The sequence below is a fragment of the Aegilops tauschii genome, chromosome 1 (assembly GCF_002575655.3).
Source record: "Aegilops tauschii subsp. strangulata cultivar AL8/78 chromosome 1, Aet v6.0, whole genome shotgun sequence".
Taxonomy (NCBI): Eukaryota; Viridiplantae; Streptophyta; class Magnoliopsida; order Poales; family Poaceae; genus Aegilops; species Aegilops tauschii.
The window spans coordinates 343,706,393-343,726,635 of NC_053035.3; the positions used below are offsets into that span (position 1 = coordinate 343,706,393).

General features: G+C 44.3%; 1 protein-coding gene across 1 annotated transcript; it reads right to left on the minus strand.

Moving 5' to 3' along the window:
- Nucleotides 1–17,322: 17,322 nt before the first annotated feature.
- LOC109761402 (protein LATERAL ROOT PRIMORDIUM 1) lies at nt 17,323–19,297 on the minus strand. The gene is made up of 2 exons (XM_040386296.3): nt 17,989–19,297; nt 17,323–17,885 (listed from the first exon to the last, which is right to left on the minus strand). Exons 1-2 carry the CDS (start codon nt 18,545–18,547, stop codon nt 17,551–17,553), a joined length of 894 nt encoding a protein of 297 aa, XP_040242230.1. The 5' UTR covers nt 18,548–19,297; the 3' UTR covers nt 17,323–17,550.
- Nucleotides 19,298–20,243: the final 946 nt, after the last annotated feature.

Consider the following 20,243-nt stretch of genomic DNA (forward strand, 5'->3'; position numbering starts at 1 on the left):
TGGTCAACGTGGTCAAGGAACGGCTTCCATCGGACGTGGACTGTACGTGGAGAGGCTGACAGCTGGGTCCACGGCCGCAGTAAGGAAGTGCCTCCCTATTACGCGCAAAATAATTATTCCTCCACGTGACAGCGGGGACCCACCGGATGGGCCACCGTATTTCGCGAAAAAAACGTTTCCCCCTGACTGCTGGGACCCACCAGCTACATCTTCGCATGCAAGGAAGTGTGTCCGAAAAAAAACCGATTCGCCCCCCTGACTGCTGGGACCCACCAGCTACATCTTCGCACGCAAGGAAGTGCCTGACAGTCGGGACCCACCTGGTCGAAGCGTACGTAGCGTTGTCATTCTGGTCGCGAACGTGTACGTACATATATACTGGTGGATGTAGAGGCGCGCACGTAGCATGTACACATACTTACAGCGGCCAGTGTGCAAGAAAGAAAATACGGCCACGTATGTACATACGGGCAGGGTCTCAAACGCCTACTCGCGCATACGTATGGTCGGGGCTTGTGTACATGGCTGGGTCGGAATGGAGAAACAGCGTCGTCGTCGTGTTCATGGGGAGGCAACGGAATGTGTCGTGTTCATCGGGAGGCAACGGAACGCGTGGGAGCCAACCGGCTTGGACGGAACAGCCGATGGAAACGAGGCCTGGCGTACTGCAGAACGGAGGAAACGGCCTTGTGTTCGACCGGCCACATTTGAAACGGGATCCTGTTCATCGGGAGGGGTCTGGCGTACCGCAAAACGGAGGAAACGGACCTCCTATGGTCGAAACGGGGGTCCTGTTGATCGGGATGGGTGTGGCGTACCGCAAAACGGAGGAAACAGGCTTGTGTTGGAGCGCTACGGTCGAAACGGGGACCCTATTCATCGGGAGGGGTGTGGCGTACCACAAAACGGGACTCCACGGGATACTGTTCATCTCCACCGTCGACCCCCTCCAGCCTCGACGGGCTAATGTTCATCCACCGTCGACCTTCTCCAGCCTCCACCTGCGACTGTTCATCCAGCCTCCACCGCACGCTACTCCATCGGCTACTGTTCAACCAGCCCTCTCCACGGGCTCCTGTTCAACCACCCCTCCACGGGCTACTGTTCATCCTGCCCTCCACCGTCTACTGTTCATCCTGCCCTCCACGGGGTGGTCCTGTTCATCCTGCCCTCCACAGGGTCCTGTTCGTCCAGCCCAACCGGCTCGAACAATCGGGGTCCTGTTAATCCACCCCCACTGGGAACTGTTCATCCAAACCCCCAACAACGCTCACTGTTCATCCAGAGGCAACGCCACGGGGTCCTGTTCATCCACCCCCACCGGGAACTGTTCATCCAACCCCCCGCAACGCTCACTGTTCATCCAGAGGCAGCATGGATCGGCTTCAGTTAGCAGCAGTAGTGAAGGAATCGCTCGATCGGGTTCAGTTAACAGCCATCGATCGCTCGCTCGGGTTCAGTAACGCGTAGCCTGCAGTGCAATCACTCGGCTTCAGTTAGAGCCCAACGCCTCGCTCGGGTTCAGTTAGAGCCCAATGCCTCGCACACACGCACGTACGTACGAGAGAAACGCGCATCGCTCGGCCCCCGACCACCCACCGTAACCGGGGACTCCCCGATATTTTCCACGCCCTTGCTTCTACCACGGTTTTTTCCGTCATGGACGGCCCAAAGAATGTCATGCAGGTGCGTCTCCGGCCCGCCCAGGACGAAAAGCCCATTTTCTGTCATGATTTTTTGTCATAGAAGTAGGACCCCACCACATCTATGATTATACCGTGTTTTGTCACAATTATCGTCATAGAAGTGTCATAAGTATGATAGAAAAGATTTTTCGCTCGGCCCAAAAGTCACGGATGTGTCTTTTTTTTGTAGTGTTGATCACCAAAACATACATCAAGTGAATCAATAGAATACCCCATTGTCACCACGAGTATCCCACGCAAGACATACATCAAGTGTTCTCAAATCCTTAAAGACTCAATCCGATAAGATAACTTCAAAGGGAAAACTCAATCCATTACAAGAGAGTAGAGGGGGAGAAACATCATAAGATCCAACTATAATAGCAAAGCTCGCGATACATCAAGATCGTGCCAAATCAAGAACACGAGAGAGAGAGAGAGAGAGAGAGAGAGAGAGAGAGAGAGAGAGAGAGAGATCAAACACATAGGTACTGGTACATACCCTCAACCCCGAGCGTGAACTACTCCGTCCTCGTCATGGAGAGCGCCGAGATGATGAAGATGGCCACCGGTGAGGGATCCCCCCTCCGGCAGGGTGCCGGAACAGGGTCACGATTGGTTTTTGGTGGCTACACAAGCTTGCAGCGGCGGAACTCCCAATCTAGGTTATGTTCTGGAGGTTTCTGTATTTATAGAAATTTTTGGCGTAGGTCTCACCTCAGGGGGGTCTCCGAGTCGTCCACGAGGTAGGGGGGCGCCCAGGGGGTGATACGTCTCCAACGTATCAATGATTTTTTATTGTTCCATGCTATATTATATTCTGTTTTGGACATTAATGGGCTTTATTATACACTTTTATATTATTTTTGGGACTAACCTATTAACCAGAGGCCCAGCCCAGAATTGCAGTTTTTTGCCTATTTCAGAGTTTCGCAGAAAAAGAATATCAAACGGAGTCCAAACGGAATGAAACCTTCGGGAACGTGATTTTCGGAACAAACATGATCCAGAGGACTTGGACCCTCCGTCAAGACATCAACCAAGAAGGCACGAGGTAGGGGGCGCGCCTACCCCCCTCGGCGCGCCCTCCACCCTCGTGGGGCCCATGTTGCTCCACCGACGTACTTCTTCCTCCTATATATACCTACGTACCCCCAAACTACCAGATACGGAGCCAAAAACCTAATTCCACCGCCGCAACCTTCCGTACCCGTGAGATCCCATCTTGGGGCCTTTTCCGGAGCTCCGTCGGAGGGGGCATCGATCACGGAGGGCTTCTACATCAACACCATAGCCTCTTCGATGATGTGTGAGTAGTTTACCTCAGACCTTCGGGTCCATAGTTATTAGCTAGATAGCTTCTTCTCTCTCTTTGGATCTCAATACAAAGATCTCCATGATTCTCGTGGAGATCTATTCGATGTAATCTTCTTTTGCGGTGTGTTTGTTGTGACCGATGAATTGTGGGTTTATGATCAAGTTTATCTATGAACAATATTTGAATCTTCTCTGAATTCTTTTATGTATGATTGGTTATCTTTGCAAGTCTCTTCGAATTATCAGTTTGGTTTGGCCTACTAGATTGATCTTTCTTACAATGGGAGAAGTGCTTAGCTTTGGGTTCAATCTTGCAGTGTCATTTCCCAGTGACAGTAGGGGCAGCAAGGCACGTATTGTATTGTTGCCATCGAGGATAACAAGATGGGGTTTATATCATATTGCATGAGTTTATCCCTCTACATCATGTCATCTTACTTAAAGCGTTACCCTGTTCTTATGAACTTAATACTCAAGATGCATGTTGGATAGCGGTCGATGTGTGGAGTAATAGTAGTAGATGCAGGCAGGAGTCGGTCTACTTGTCGCGGACGTGATGCCTATATACATGATCATACCTAGATATTCTCATAACTATGCTCAATTCTGTCAATTGCTCAGCAGTAATTTGTTCACCCACCGTAATACTTATGCTCTCGAGAGAAGCCACTAGTGAAACCTATGGCCCCCGGGTCTATCTTTCATCATATTAATCTTCCAACACTTAGCTATTTTTATTGCCTTTTATTTTACCTTGCATCTTTATCATAAAAATACCAAAAATATTATCTTATCATTTCTATTAGATCTCACTCTCGTAAGTGACCGTGAAGGGATTGACAACCCCTTTATTGTGTTGGTTGCAAGGATTTATTTGTTTGTGTAGGTGCGAGGGACTCGTGCGTGGCCTCCTACTGGATTGATATCTTGGTTCTCAAAAACTGAGGGAAATACTTACGCTGCTTTACTGCATCACCCTTTCCTCTTCAAGGGAAAACCAACGTAGTGCTCAAGAGGTAGCAAGAAGGATTTCTGGCACCGTTGCCGGGGAGGCCTACACCAAGTCAAGTCAAGATTTGACTCCCGACAACGAGCCATTTCTGGCGCCGTTGCCGGGGAGTCTACCCAAAAGTCAACATAGCAATTACCCATCACAAACCTTTATCACCCGCATTACGTTATTTGCCATTTACCTCTCGTTTTCCTCTCCCCCACTTCACCCTTGTCATTTTATTCGCCCTCTCTTTTTTGTTTGCCTCTTTTTCGCTTGTTTGTCGTTATGGCTAGTCCCCTATCTGCTCCTTTGTCCCCTGAGTTTGAAGTTCTTCAATTTAAACAAAGACAAGGAGAAAATTTAAAAGATGCTTGGTATAGGATGATGGAATCTTATCGTAATTGCACCTTAGAGGGGAGTTTTAGAATTTTGCTTCGCAGTTTTTACGTTGGACTAAATATGTCCCATAGACAACTCTTGGATTGTGTTGCCAAAGGAAATTTTATTGAAATTGATCCCAGTGTTGCGCATGAAATCATAGAGGGGGTAGTGGGAACACTACCTCAACGGAAGGGGCCACAACATACCCAGGAAGAGACACAAGTTTTTGAAAGGATTTGCGAAGTAACTAAGATCTTACAAAAGTCTCTTGAACCTCTTAAGAGCGTTAGCGGAAATATTCACCGCATGAATATGTTGATTACCCTTTGCAATAAGCGGTTGGATTCTTTAGATCTAAAAATTTCCAAATATGAAGGGAAACGTAAAGAACCTCCCGGATTCGAGCATGATTCCGCTAAAAAATTGAAAGCCAAATATGGCAATACCTAGATCTATCCTTGCTTTTATGCCTAGCTAGGGGCGTTAAACGATAGCGCTTGTTGGGAGGCAACCCAATGTTATTTTTATTTTTTGCTTTTTGCTTATGTTTAGGAATAAATATTTGATCTAGCCTCTGGTTAGATGTGTTTTTATGTTTTAATTAGTGTTTGTGCCAAGTTTAACCTATAGGATCTTCTTGGATGATAGTTATTTGATCTTGCTGAAAATTCCAGAAACTTTCTGTTCACGAAAATAATTGTTAAAAAACACCAGAACGTGATAAAATATTGATTCAAATTGCTTCTGATCAATAAACAAATTTTCTAGGTCTTCCTATTTTGGCTGAATTTTTGGAGTTCTAGAAGTTTGCGTTAGTTAAAGATTACTACAGACTGTTCTGTTTTTGACAGATTCTGTTTTTCGTGTGTTGTTTGCTTATTTTGATGAATCTATGGCTAGTAAAATAGTTTATAAACCATATAGAAGTTGGAATACAGTAGGTTTAACACCAACATAAATAAAGAATGAGTTCATTACAGTACCTTGAAGTGGTATTTTGTTTTGTTTCGCTAACGGAGCTCACGAGATTTTCTGTTAAGTTTTGTGTTGTGAAGTTTTCAAGTTTTGGGTAAAAGATTTGATGGATTATGGAACAAGGAGCGGCAAGAGCCTAAGCTTGGGGATGCCCATGGCACCCCAAGATAATCTAAGGACACCAAAAATCCAAAGCTTGGGGATGCCCCGGAAGGCATCCCCTCTTTCGTCTACTTCCATCGGTAACTTTACTTGGAGCTATATTTTTATTCACCACATGATATGTGTTTTGCTTGGAGCGTCTTGTATGATTTGAGTCTTTGATTTTTACTTTACCACAATCGTCTTTCCTGTACACACCTTTTGACAGAGACACACATGATTCGGAATTTATTAGAATACTCTATGCGCTTCACTTATATCTTTTGAGCTATATAGTTTTTTGCTCTAGTGCTTCACTTATATCTTTTAGAGCACGGCGGTGGTTTTGTTTTATAGAAACTATTATTCTCTCATGCTTCACTTATATTATTTTGAGAGTCTTAAACAGCATGGTAATTTGCTTAAATTGGGAAATTAATCCTAATATGTTAGGTATTCAACACTAGTAAAAAACTTTCTTATGAGTGTGCTGAATGCTAAGAGAAGTTTGATGCTTGATGATTGTTTTGAGATATGGAGGTAATGATATTAAAGTTGTGCTAGTTGAGTAGTTGTGAATTTGAGAAATACTTGTGTTGAATTTTGCAAGTCCCGTAGCATGCACGTATGGTAAACGTTATGTAACAAATTTGAAACATGAGGTGTTCTTTGATTCTCCTCCTTATGAGTGGCGGTCGGTGACGAGCGATGGTCTTTTCCTACCAATCTATCCCCCTAGGAGCATGCGCGTAGTGCTGGGTTTTTAATGACTTGTAGATTTTTGCAATAAGTATGTGAGTTCTTTATGACTAATGTTGAGTCCATGGATTATACGCACTCTAACCCTTCCATCATTGCTAGCCTCTTCGGTACCGTGCATTGCCCTTTCTCACATTGAGAGTTGGTGCAAACTTCGCTGGTGCATCCAAACCCCGTGATATGATACGCTCTTTCACACATAAACCTCCTTATATCCTCCTCAAAACAGCCACCATACCTACCTATTATGGCATTTCCATAGCCATTCCGAGATATATTGCCATGCAACTTTCCACCGTTTCGTTTATCATGACACGTTCATCATTGTCATATTGCTTTGCATGATCATGTAGTTGACATCGTATTTGTGGCAAAGCCACCGTTCATAATTTTTCATACATGTCACTCTTGATTCATTGCTATCCAGGTATACCGCCGGAGGCATTCATATAGAGTCATACTTTGTTCGAGTATCGAGTTGTAATCACTGAGTTGTAAATAAATAGAAGTGTGATGATCATCATTCATAGAGCATTGTCCCAATAAAAAAAGAGAAAGGCCAAATAATAAAAAGGAAGGCCCAAAAAAAAGAGGGACAATGCTACTATCCTTTTTCCACACTTGTGCTTCAAAGTAGCACCATGATCTTCATGATAGAGAGTCTCTTGTTTTGTCACTTTCATATACTAGTGGGAATTTATCATTATAGAACTTGGCTTGTATATTCCAACAATGGGCTTCCTCAAATGCCCTAGGTATTCGTGAGCAAGCAAGTTGGATGCACACCCACTTAATTTCTTTTGTTGAGCTTTCATGCATTTATAGCTCTAGTGCATCTGTTGCATGGCAATCCCTACTCCTTGCATTAACATCAATCGATGGGCATCTCCATAGCTCATTGATTACCCACGTTGATGTGAGACTTTCTCTTTTTTTTGTCTTCTCCACATAACCCCCATCATTATATTCTATTCCACCCATAGTGCTATATCCATGGCTCAGGCTCATGTATTGCGTGAAGGTTGAAAAAGTTTGAAATTACTAAAGTATGAAACAATTGCTTGGCTTGTCATCGGGGTTGTGCATGATGAGATCATTCTTGTGTGACGAAAATGGAGCATGACTAAACTATATGATTTTGTAGGGATGAACTTTCTTTGGCCATGTTATTTTGAGAGGACATAATTGCTTAGTTAGTATGCTTGAAGTATTATTACTTTTATGTCAATATTAAACCTTTATCTTGAATCTTTCGGATCTGAATATTCATACCACAATTAAGAGAATTACATTGAAGTTATGCCAAGTAGCATTCCACATCAAAAATTCTGTTTTTATCATTTACCTACTCGAGGACGAGCAGGAATTAAGCTTGGGGATGCTTGATACGTCTCCAACGTATCTATAATTTTTTATTGTTCCATGCTATATTATATTCTGTTTTGGACATTAATGGACTTTATTATACACTTTTATATTATTTTTGGGACTAACCTATTAACCGGAGGCCCAGCCCAGAATTGTTGTTTTTTGCCTATTTCAGAGTTTCGCATAAAAAGAATATCAAACGGAGTCCAAACGGATTGAAACCTTCGGGAACGTGATTTTCGGAACAAACATGATCCAGAGGACTTGGACCCTACGTCAAGACATCAACCAGGAAGGCACGAGGTAGGGGGCGCGCCTACCCCCCTGGGCGCGCCCTCCACCCTCGTGGGGCCCATGTTGCTCCACCGACGTACTTCTTCCTCCTATATATACCTACGTACCCCCAAACTACCAGATACAGAGCCAAAAACCTAATTCCACCGCCGCAACCTTCCATACCCATGAGATCCCATCTTGGGGCCTTTTCCGGAGCTCCGCCGGAGGGGGCATCGATCACGGAGGGCTTCTACATCAACACCATAGCCTCTCTAATGATGTGTGAGTAGTTTACCTCAGACCTTCGGGTCCATAGTTATTAGCTAGATGGCTTCTTCTCTCTCTTTGGATCTCAATACAAAGTTCTCCACGATTCTCGTGGAGATCTATTCGATGTAATCTTCTTTTACGGTGTGTTTGTTGAGACCGATGAATTGTAGGTTTATGATCAAGTTTATCTATGAACAATATTTGAATCTTCTCTGAATTCTTTTATGTATGATTGGTTATCTTTGCAAGTCTCTTCGAATTATCAGTTTGGTTTGGCCTACTAGATTGATCTTTCTTGCAATGGGAGAAGTGCTTAGCTTTGGGTTCAATCTTGCGGTGTCCTTTCCCAGTGAGAGTAGGGGCAGCAAGGCACGTATTGTATTGTTGCCATCGAGGATAACAAGATGGGGTTTATATCATATTGCATGAGTTTATCCCTCTACATCATGTCATCTTACTTAAATCGTTACTCTGTTCTTATGAACTTAATACTCTAGATGCATGCTGGATAGCGGTCGATGTGTGGAGTAATAGTAGTAGATGCAGGCAGGAGTCGGTCTACTTGTCGCGGACGTGATGCCTATATACATGATCATACCTAGATATTCTCATAACTATGCTCAATTCTGTCAATTGCTCAACAGTAATTTGTTCACCCACCATAATACTTATGCTCTCGAGAGAAGCCGCTAGTGAAACCTATGGCCCCCGGGTCTATGTTTCATCATATTAATCTTCTAACACTTAGCTATTTTTATTGCCTTTTATTTTACCTTGCATCTTTATCATAAAAATACCAAAAATATTATCTTATCATATCTATCAGATCTCACTCTCGTAAGTGACCGTGAAGGGATTGACAACCCCTTTATTGCGTTGTTTGCGAGGATTTATTTGTTTGTGTAGGTGCGAGGGACTCGTGCGTGGCCTCCTACTGGATTGATACCTTGGTTCTCAAAAACTGAGGGAAATACTTACGCTGCTTTACTGCATCACCCTTTCCTCTTCAAGGGAAAACCAACGTAGTGCTCAAGAGGTAGCAGGGGGTAGGGCGAGCCCCCCACCCTCGTGGACGGCCCGGGACTCTTCTGTCCCAACTCTTTTACTCCGGGGGCTTCTTTTGGTCCATAAAAAATCGTCAAAAATTGGCACGTCAATTGGACTCCGTTTGGTATTCCTTTTCTGTAAAACTCAAAAACAAGGAAAAAAACATATACTGGCACTGGGCTCTAGGTTAATAGGTTAGTCCCAAAAATCATATAAAATAGCATATAAATTCATATAAAACATCCTAGATGGATAATATAATAGCATGGAACAATCAAAAATTATAGTTACATTGGAGATGTATCAAGCCTTTGAAGCCAAGCCAAGCTCCAAGAACCACATTCCTCGTGAAGGAATTGCTATATGTGCCAAGGACAATCTACCGCATTCTGACCAAAACCCTCAGTCTAATCAAAGGCCACAACTCTGAAGAAGAAGAGGTTGTTGGCATCATGAAGAATCTGATGTTCAACATCAAACATGGCATTCCCATCAACTACCATGATTTCTTCATGAGGACTTTGGCTAATGCTGCTCTGTCACCTTTTGAGTTGAAGCATTATGCTCCCCGAATCATGAAATTCATCAGATCAAGGTCTTTAATTCATTACAAGGCGGATTGTCAGAACCATCTCAGCTATTTGCCTCCTATTGAAGTCGTCAAAAGGACTATTTCCTCAGCTGGTGAGAAAGGCAAAGCTGCTGTAATTGATGAAGGCACTCGTCCATTGGATGGTCAGTTTCGCAAAGCTGCATCTTATTCCACCAATGATGACTCTGCAACCCAAGACTCTGCCGCAAAAGCTTCCAAGCCTATTCCTCAAGCCACTTCTCCACGAGTGATGACTGATCGTGAGCATCTCTTAAGTCTTCATCAGAAGGTCAATCGCAATCACAAGTGGGTCAAACGTCAATTTGGCTCAATTCTTCAGAATATGACTATTACGCAAAACACTATGAAGAAGAATCCCTACTACCTGCGTGAAGTCTTCGACCGCACTTGGGCTATTCTGTCTCACCTTTATGGTGATGAAGATCTTAAGCAGATGGGATTTCAATAGGACTTTGACTGGTCTCAGCCTCCTTCAAAGAAATTCAAGAAGGTCAAAGTTCCTCTGCTGGTTACCAGTTCATATTCTTCATCGCGCGAGACGGATGAAGCTGAAGATTTGAACGACACTGCGGCAGGCCCTACATCAACGGATGACCCCAACAACGCTGGCGATCCTCCATCGACATCATGATGATATTCTTCAGGGGCGTTAGTCCTCATTTTTTGTCCCTTTTGGTCATTCAATGACAAAGGGGGAGAAATTTGAGTTAGTCTTCAAGCGGGTCTTATATATGGGCGTTTTTTTCTTTAAGTTACAACTCTTACTCTTCTGAGGTGTTTGCTCTGATGAGTTGTAAACTTAACTCCGATGGTGGTCTGACACTTTTTGAACTGCTTTCTGCATGCTTATTTCCTCAAGTACCTTAATGCACGCATGCTGAATTTCATCAGACACCATACTTCATCATGCATTTCAAATTCTTCATATCATATGTTAAATGCGTGTATGAATTACAAGATATAGGGGGAGATCTCCATGATATTACTCTACAATGTGCATTTGCAATCCAAAGCAAATTCCTCAAATATGCACATCTTCAGGGGAGTTCTTCTATATCTTGCAATCAAATTCCTCAATATCAGTATTTACACTTCATATGTTTATCTCCGTTGAAAACTTAACCTATTTGTCATCGATCACCAAAAAGGGGGAGATTATAAGTCCATCTAGTGCCCCGTAGTGATTTTGGTGTATTGAAGACTTATAGGTTAAGGGACTAATGTGTTTGTGAGTGTACACATGCTCTAGAAGTCTATGAGGAGTTTGATATTTACAAACAAAGTCGACCCCTAAAAATGAATGTCTTCAGTTGAAGACTTTGAAAATGAGGAAATTGGTGTGACCTTGAAGACTTTGATATTGATGTGAGGATTATGAAGCATGAAGACTTTTGTTTTCGTAGTTTCACTTTCTCTTTCTTGAGTCATAGGAAACACCGTACTGTTAAAGGGGATCGAGGTAAAACTAAGGAAACATCTTCTAAGTGATGCTCATCTCAAAGCATACACATACCCAATCCTTTCGAGTGAAGCCATTGGAAATCTGATATAGTTCAGTCAATTTCTTCAGTGACAGAGAAGAAGATCTTCTGCTCTCTGAGGAATTTGTTCCGACTGAGGAGTTAGGAATTCGCCAGTGCGGATTGCCTACAAGTGAGGAACATGATAGTCCTGAGGAATTTCAGAGCTCAAGTTTTCGACCGTTGCTGTGCTATGTGCCAGCTGTCCCACAATATCCTACCCACCTAACGGTCATATCATTGAAGGGCATTTATGTCTTATCATGTCGGGCTGCTCCTAGGCTATAAATAGCCGCCCCCTACAACCACTAGTTGGTTGGCTGCTCCGAGAGAAACTGACACTTGTCATTGAGAGCATCCCATCCTCCGAGGACTTTGAGCGAAAATCATCAAGTGAGGAAAACCCAAACCCAAACACCTACAACCCAAAGTGATTGAGCATCACTGAAGAGATTGTTCCTGTGTGGAACTGCTCTTGTTACCTTTGAGGACTGTCCATCCTCCAACGGTTAGGCGTCATGGTCTAGAGCATCCAAGAGGAATTGTGGATCGCCGAGTGACCGAGTCTACGAAGGTTTGGAAGTCACCTAAAGACTTACCATGAGTGTTTGGGCGAGGTCTGTGTGACCTTAGCTCAAGGAGAATACGGTGAGGATTGTGTGTTCTCAGGTTTAAATACCTACCCGCTCCAACCAGACGTACAACTGTCACAGCAGTTGGAGCTGGTCTACCAAATCATCGTCTTCACCAAGCTACTGGTTCTATTTCCTCAACCCTTTCATTTCCTCATTCATGTGTTGATGAACTTGATCGTTACTGTTTGAAGACTTTGACTGAAGACTTTCTCAGTTTACTCAATCCTAATTCTTCAGTCACTTTGTCTTCAGCCTGCTTATCCTGTTTACACGCTACCTGTGCTCTATGTATGTTTCATTTCATCATGATGACTATGCTACATCTTTATGCATGCACCTGAGTACTTATTCCGCTGCTTGTAGTTCGTTGCTTAGAAAATTCCTCAAGTTGAATTTCCTCAGTGACGAATATGTAAAAATCGCCTATTCACCCCCCCCCCCCTCTAGTCGATATAACGCACTTTCATGTATGCATTAGGGACTTTAGTTGTTAAACTTTTTAATGCGCTTAGCACTTCAAAGCAGAATAGCAGGCTTATAGACTGCTTACATTGCAATTTTTCCTATGTGGAGTAGAGACTTTGAAGTTAGTCCCATTCATGTGTGCTCCTAGGCAGATACATAATAAAGAGATAGAGAAAATGTGGGAAAAAAGTCCTAGTCTTAGACTGGCCATAGTGGGACTAACTTCAAAAGTAACATGGGGTCCAACTTAGCAAATTTTTCTATGTGACAATGAGTTAATGAGGAGAGAGGTAAATTGGGTAACTTAGCTAGTTACCGTAACATCACATATCTCAAGACAATATGAGTCTATAACCTAATAAGTTAAACTTTGCATGACACCACACATATGTTAGTACCCACTACGTAGGTAGTAACATAGCCTAGGGTAACGTGTATGTTACTAGTGTAAATTAGTCTCCGCTATGGCTAGTCTTATAGCCAACATTCTTGTATAAGTGACTATAAGGCTAGTCATAGTGGGTAGTAACTTAGACTAGTAACATGCATATGTTACTAGTCTATGTTACTACCATCATAGTGGGTAGTAACATAAATGCAGTGTCATGCAAGCCTTCATTTATTTTATTATAGACTCATTTTGCATTGGGGTGCGTTATGTTACAGTAACATATTATGTTACCACAAGCACCTCTCTCCTCATTAACTCCATGCCACATAAGCATATATGTCTTGGGATGCGTTATGTTACTATCTAAGTTACTCCCACTATGGCTAGCCTAAGTGATGACTATAAATGGCATTACAACATCATATAGCGAGCAGCTAGTTGTACTACTAGTCACGCTCACATCTAAGCACATGTGCTTTCGAAGAGGCCTAATCTAGATATAGTAGATCTAGCATCAAATTCAAGACATCTCACAACTTTTCTCTCATAAAAGACATTAAATGAGGTTGTTTTAGATACTTCACAAGACTTAGATATACATCCTTCATCTAGGTTTATTGGGGCCCTTTTATTTTAGGTCAAAGTTTGACCATTATATCAACTCATGATTTATATGCTACAGAAAAATATATCATCGGATTTGTATCCAAAAGAGGATTACAATCACAAAAAAATTATGACATATAGTTTATATTTTATTAGTTAACTTTATGTCAAACTTTGACACTAAATACGAAGGGCCCTAATAAACCTGGACAAAGGGAGTAGTGCACCGGGACTACTATATCTAAACTTCCAATTTAATGCCATTAGATATATTAGTAAAAAAAACAGTAGGACTGGGATGCGGACTATCTATGCTCAAGCTCAAATGAGCTCACATGAATAGTAAAATAGAAAAAAACAAAAAAATTTAAAAATCAAACTTTTTGCAACAAACATTAAGAAATGTTTTACATGCGTGCAAATTTCAAGATGAAATGACATGCTTGAAAGTGTGGACAACAAAAATCCATGCTAAAAAAGAGACTGTTTCGGGAACATATCAGTTTTTTTGCCCACAACTCCAAAAATGTCATTTCATCACGAATTTTTGCATGCATGTGGAACTTTTCTCAATGTTTGTTGCAAACAAAAAAAATCAGATTTTTTAAATTTTGTTTTCATTGTTTTTGGATTTTACTGTTCACCGAGCTCATTTGAGCTCGAGTTAAGAAGGGCACTTTCGACTAGGACTGCCCTTAGTACGACCATAACATAGTTCAATATTATTGGCAGAAACAAACAAGCTCATCTTAACATATTTCCACTGTGTTGTTTATGTGAAAGTTTATGGGTGATGTTTGACTTAAATCAAGCTAATAAAATAACTGTCACCAAAAAATTATCTTATTTTTTGCAGGGAAACAAAGATATCATGGAATTATTCATTGCAAGTTGCTGATTCATGATGAGAAATAGCATGGCATGCCTTTAAGGAATTAGATTTAAAGCAACATTGAAGTATTATCCACAATTCATCGACTAGCGTCTCCGGCACCCCTCTGATGTTGTGGCCACTTGGTGGTCTTTTTTTCTTCTGCTTTTCTCTTATATTTTATTTGGGATTGCTTGTGTTGTTGCCCTAGCAGACTTTTTATGTCGGTGTGGTGCTACTCGGCGTATGGGCTTTGGTTGATTTATCTATAAAGCGGGGCGAAAGCCTATTTCAGAATTTGATTATACTAAAAAACGCATGAAACAATAAAGCTAGTCAAAAAAATGCTATACAACTTTCGAATATTCAGGATGTTATCTGAGCACCAACATCTCAAATGTAAATAGGTTCCAGAGAAAATCGAACAAACACGATGCCGTTATGTTAGAAGCTAAAGGATCTGTGTCTACTCACTTAGATGAAAAAGCAAACGCCAATGAATTACCTTGTGGTATAGTAGAATGTTAGTTTAGTAATGCGGTTGGAGATTTCTTTTTAACAAAGCTAACTTAACAGATATTTGCTTATCATTCAGAAAACTTCAGTTCAAAATCAAACACAACCTCCCATAAAAAAGTCAAACACAACCAACAAATTAATGGAAAAAAATTCACGAATAAAAAATGACACATGACATAATGATCTTCGTAACCTTATTGTGGTACCAAATATATATTTATAGCAGTTTAGACAATTAACCTGAAAAATTATAATGTTATATCACTCAATATTTGGAACAAGGACTCTTGCCAGAAAATGATTAACTAGGACATGAATTATTCACCATAAACCCTGTGCAAGAAGCACAAAAAATAATATCCAGTTTTGAAATATTAAAACTCAGTAACACCATACATTTTATTCATTTGTCTGATGCTCTGGGACTGGAATATTCATCAATACCGTAAGCAGCGTCTGAAATCATTGATAAGTGATCCGCAATAAAAGAATGGTACAAAGAATAACAACTTTCTTATGCAGATAAGTATATTGAAATTCACAGTTTGGTCAAGTCGTCTCCAACAAACTAAATATCAAGGTGGAAATTAAACAGTAGCAAGAACCAAATTACTTGGCAAGATTACAGGAGCATAATCAGCCTGTGACCTTATACTAGTACTTCATTCTTAAACACAATGTACGAAAAAAAGGAATCAGACTAATTAATTACCAGGCCTTGGCAAAGATCGAACAAGTTAAAGCAATGGCGCAGTAAGTCAAGGTCAAGCTATAAAATTAAATGGCAGGCCGCTGCATGGAGATGATGGTACACCAACTCTACCACATCGAATAAAACAAGCGCCCTGCACAGTAGCCGTGCTCCCGAAAGTTAGGCACGGCAGCATGGGCCAAAAGATCCCCATAGAAACAACACATGAGATAACAGCGTCTTTGCTGATGACAAGATGGCTTACCCAACCCCTTCGACCAGCTACCACAGCATAAATTTCGTCCTCAAGTTGCGGTGACTCAAGCAAATCGACCAAACTCACATTTGACATGACACAACAAGGTGGAAATAGCCACCAAATTAACCCTCTAGTTCTTTATCTATTTATTTCCTTTGATCCAATGATCACCTGCCAATCTTAGACGAACCGAACTGATATATTTTTCAATACATAGTAGACATTCTAGAAGTACTTTAAATCTACAAACTTACGATACAGATCTAAACATCGTTGGTTTCTCATGCAAGAAAAATTAGGTATAGTGCATTTTCAGAAATCATTTGTAATTTGCACTCCTAAAACTTAAGTTACAGAAAAATTCTTTATGCAAGTTTTACAGTCAATAGATCCGCAGCACAAGATGACTTTGTTGTGTAATAACTTGGCCTGCTTAGGAATGAAGAAAAAAAATCAGACTGAAACTAACAAATATCATAAAAATATGGTCTTGTTATTTCTCGCTGCTAAGAATAATCTGATCAAAATTAGAGATTCTTACAAGTATGGAATGGATGAAAAATCTTGATCGGAAATATATCTCTATGTGTACTTGCTCAGACAGATTTAGTTCTGTGTTGATTGAGATATGGCCACTCCTTAGTCCTCAAGCAGGGGGAATATATCTCTATGTGTACCCCTTTCTTAGCTTGGAAATATATCTCTATGTGTACTTGCTCAGACAGAATATATATGAAAAATCTTGATCGGAAATTATGTTAGCTTGGAAAACATCTTATATTACGGAACAAAGGGGTCATGTATATTCTGGATTTGGGATCCGGCAGCAGGGGGAATAAATATGGGGGCTCGCAACAAAAGTTTAAGAGAAGATGTCCCTTCATCATATTGTTAACAAGCAGCTACTAGGACTAGCAAACAGGCCAAGGCTAATGCATGGAGCACTGTACCATTATTGGCTTCCATGATCGTGACCCAAGTAATTTACTATCAGCTGCATATTATTTTAAGAGGGCAAGAGAATTCTTAACAACACATGCATTGCACATTGGCTCTCTTTTTCCCGCTACAAGTTCCAATGCACGGATAAGATGCTTAACAGCACATACAAAGCAAGTAAGAATCCCACCCATGGTCTTTCTATTCCTACCAACCCCGTAAATTTGGGAAAGAGATAAGAGTATACGTGCTAGTACTAGCTGAACAAGGTAAACAAGACTGGCAATTCGGAAGCCATAGCACGCAAGAGGATGAAGTGAAGTGGTCGATAGCGTGGGGACTAGGAAGAGCATCAAAGAGTCAAACTTTTCAGCTGCCAAATTTAACAATAGTACTACCGTCAACCTTTCCATGGCGTCAAGTGGTTACTACAAATGAGGTTTTGTCTAAAAAGAATTACTCCAAAGAAGGACCCGCAGAACATGGTGATTTTAAGTGTATATGATTTGCAGTTCCCAACATATGCAAAATTAAAAAAATGGTAACACAACAGCATCAGCCACATAAGAAAAGCCATATGGTAGTATGTTGTACAGCAAGTTTACCTTGGAAATACTGACTGGTTTTCTTTTCATTTTCTTTCCAACTTCTACTAACAAAAGACTGGAAGTTAGCTGTGGCACAGGCACACAGCATGCAGCAGCAAAATGGAAGACAGGGTAGTACCACTACTGGTGATGAGATGAAAGAAATGAGGTGACATGTAGTAACAAGATGGATGTCTACAATTATTGCACCAGGCTTACTAGCTACTAGCACTAATAGTTTTCAGTTCATGGTGTTACCATAGCCCATCCCGCCGAGAATGAGCGCCCCGCTGACGGTGTTGTACATGTCCGGCGGCACGGCGGAGGCGTTGCCGAGGTGGAGGTCGGAGATGCTACGCACGGCGGCCGCGTGCGCGTGGCTGGGCTCGTCGTTGCTGGCGCGGCCGTTGTCGGCGCCCTGGTCGTAGAGAAACCCCCGGAACATGTGGCCGTTGATGCTCACCGCCGCCTGGTACGCGAACTCGTCCGCGCCGTCGTCGACGGAGGTCACCCGCACGCACCGGAACACCGCCGGCGCGCGCACGTGCCGCGGCAGGCTGTCCCTGAACGGCGCGTCTGCAGAGGATGGGGGTAGAAGATGTGATCAGTGTCCAAGTTTCTTGAATTGTGGGTGCTTAGACTTGGGATGTGCGTGCGTGCGTCTGTGCTGGTCGATCACCTTGTTGGCTCGAGGAGGTGCCGTTGGAGGTGGAGGTGCGAGAGGGGGTGGTGGTGGTGGTGGTCTGGGAGGAGTGGAACCGCGGTTTCTTGGTGGCCGCCGTGGCAGGAGCGGCGGGAGGGGAAAGGTCGCCGCCGAGCGGGTGCTTCTCGCGGCGCCGGGCGGCCGGGATCCAGGTGCTCCTGACGTGCGTCGTGCAGTCGAAGCCGCGGCTCTTGCAGCACGTCCGGCATCGCTGGTGGGGGCAGTCCTTCTTCGCCTGGTTGCCGCAGTCGCTGCACGTGGTGGAGCCGCCGGATCCGGAGGAGACGCCGCCGTAGTCCACCGCGGAGATGACCTGCTTCTTGTCGGCGGGGGCAGCTGCGGGCGGCGTCGTGGGGGGCTGCGAGTGCGACTGCCAGAACTGGATGGCGCTGCCGGACTTGGGAGCGCCAGGGTCGGCGAGCCCGCACTGGCCCGCGGAGAGGAGCGCGAACCTTTGGTCGGCGCCGTCGGCCGCCGCGGCAGCAGCAGCGGCCCTCTGGTGGTGGAAGGAGGAGGCGGGGGCGAGGACGACCATGCCGACATCACCGGCAGCCGCCGCTATCCCGTAGTTGAGCGCGGCGGACTGGCGCGAGGCGGGGGCCCAGAGGCCGGCGGCGGACGCGCCAGCGGCATTGAAGCCGAGCGAGAGGTCGTCGCCGCCGGCCGACGCGATCCAGTCCGCGTAGGCCGCGGAGACCGATGGGAAGCGCCTCCCCGACGACGCCACGCTTGCTGGTCGGGGCAGTAGCTTCCCCTCCCTGGCTGGCTAGCTAGCCGCTACGCCTACCTAGGCTAAGCTTAGCTCCAAAGGCAGGCAGGCAGGCAGTGAGCGAGCGGAAAAGGCGCAAGAGCAGACGAAGATGCTCCTCTGAGGAGTAGCGGCTAGCAGCTGAGTTGAGTGAGCCTACGGCCGGAAACCCCTCCTCTCCACTTTAAAGAAGAATCTCTCTTCCCAGCGAAGGAAGGGGCATCCAAGAGTAAAGTAAAGAAAACACAAAAGGCTCTACCCTACTACCACCTAGCTACCCTAGCTACCCTAGCTAGCCAGCCTCTCTCTAGTCTCTAGAGCCTACCCTAGGTTAGCATAGCTTGCTAGGTAGCCTTCTCTCTCTCCTCCTCCCTTTTGGAGTATCTGTGTGTGTATACACCTACGGCCTACAGGACACAGGGGCTAGCCGCTTGTGTTCTTTATCCCTCTACTTTCCGCGGGACAACGGAGTGTGAGAGGGAGAGAGCGTGTGTATACTGTGTGCTGGTGATGATAGGAGAGAAGCAGAGAAGGAGAGAGGGGCCGGCCGGGTGCTGCGCTGCTTCAGCGTGAAGAAGTGGCTGCGGGTGGGGTCTGCGGCTGAAAAATTCCTCTGCGCGGCCAGCTGTGATCGGCCACGGGATCTCATCTTTCGCTCGCTGCGCCTGCGCCCAGTGGGGGATCGAGACTTCTTGTGGGGGCGCCGCATGCACCGGGCACGCAGCGCGGCCTGGCAGCTTTCACTGACGCGCCCGCCCGGCTCCCTTCTTCTTCTCCCTCCTGCTCTGCCGCTGCCGCCGTTTGCAGCTCTGCCCCCGCGTTAAAAGCAGCAGCAGCGGCCACAGCCTACGCCCGCGCGTCAGTCTACACTCTACCATAGCCGGTAGCCGCTGGGTGGCTGGATCCATGGATCCGCGGCGCAGGGATTGATTGCTGGTTGGTTCGTATTGGGCGCGACGCGATCGACGGCTTTTTACCAGCTCCCGCGGGCGGTGCGATATGAGACGCCGGGTCTTTCTTTTCTGCTGCTGCTGCCTAGGGCTAGCTAGGCCTCCATGGCATGGCGGTAGCATCTAGCCTCGTTACTCGGCTGCTCGTAAAGGTTAGCCGCGTGAAATAGTTTTACGGATAGTTCATTCTGTGATTTAATTTCATCTATAGGTTAAATTTGTGTACGAGCGAGCACAATGACACGATGGCGTGATAAGCGGATCTGGCGCGATCACGTGAGACTGAGACCGGACCGACGCGCCGGAGAAACGGAAGAACGCGCGGCACGCTCGTCCGTCCGTCTGGCCAAATACAGGCTCACTAGGTTTTCACTGCATATCACACTGAATTCGTGGTTTAAGAGCGGCTCTGGCGGATGTGCCGTACTACGTGGCCCGATCGCCGTAATAATAAACCGCCGGCAGCACGACTATCAGCACCACAAAACGTCACTGCAGTAGAGTCGTCGTGCGATCGTCAAAATTTATAAATC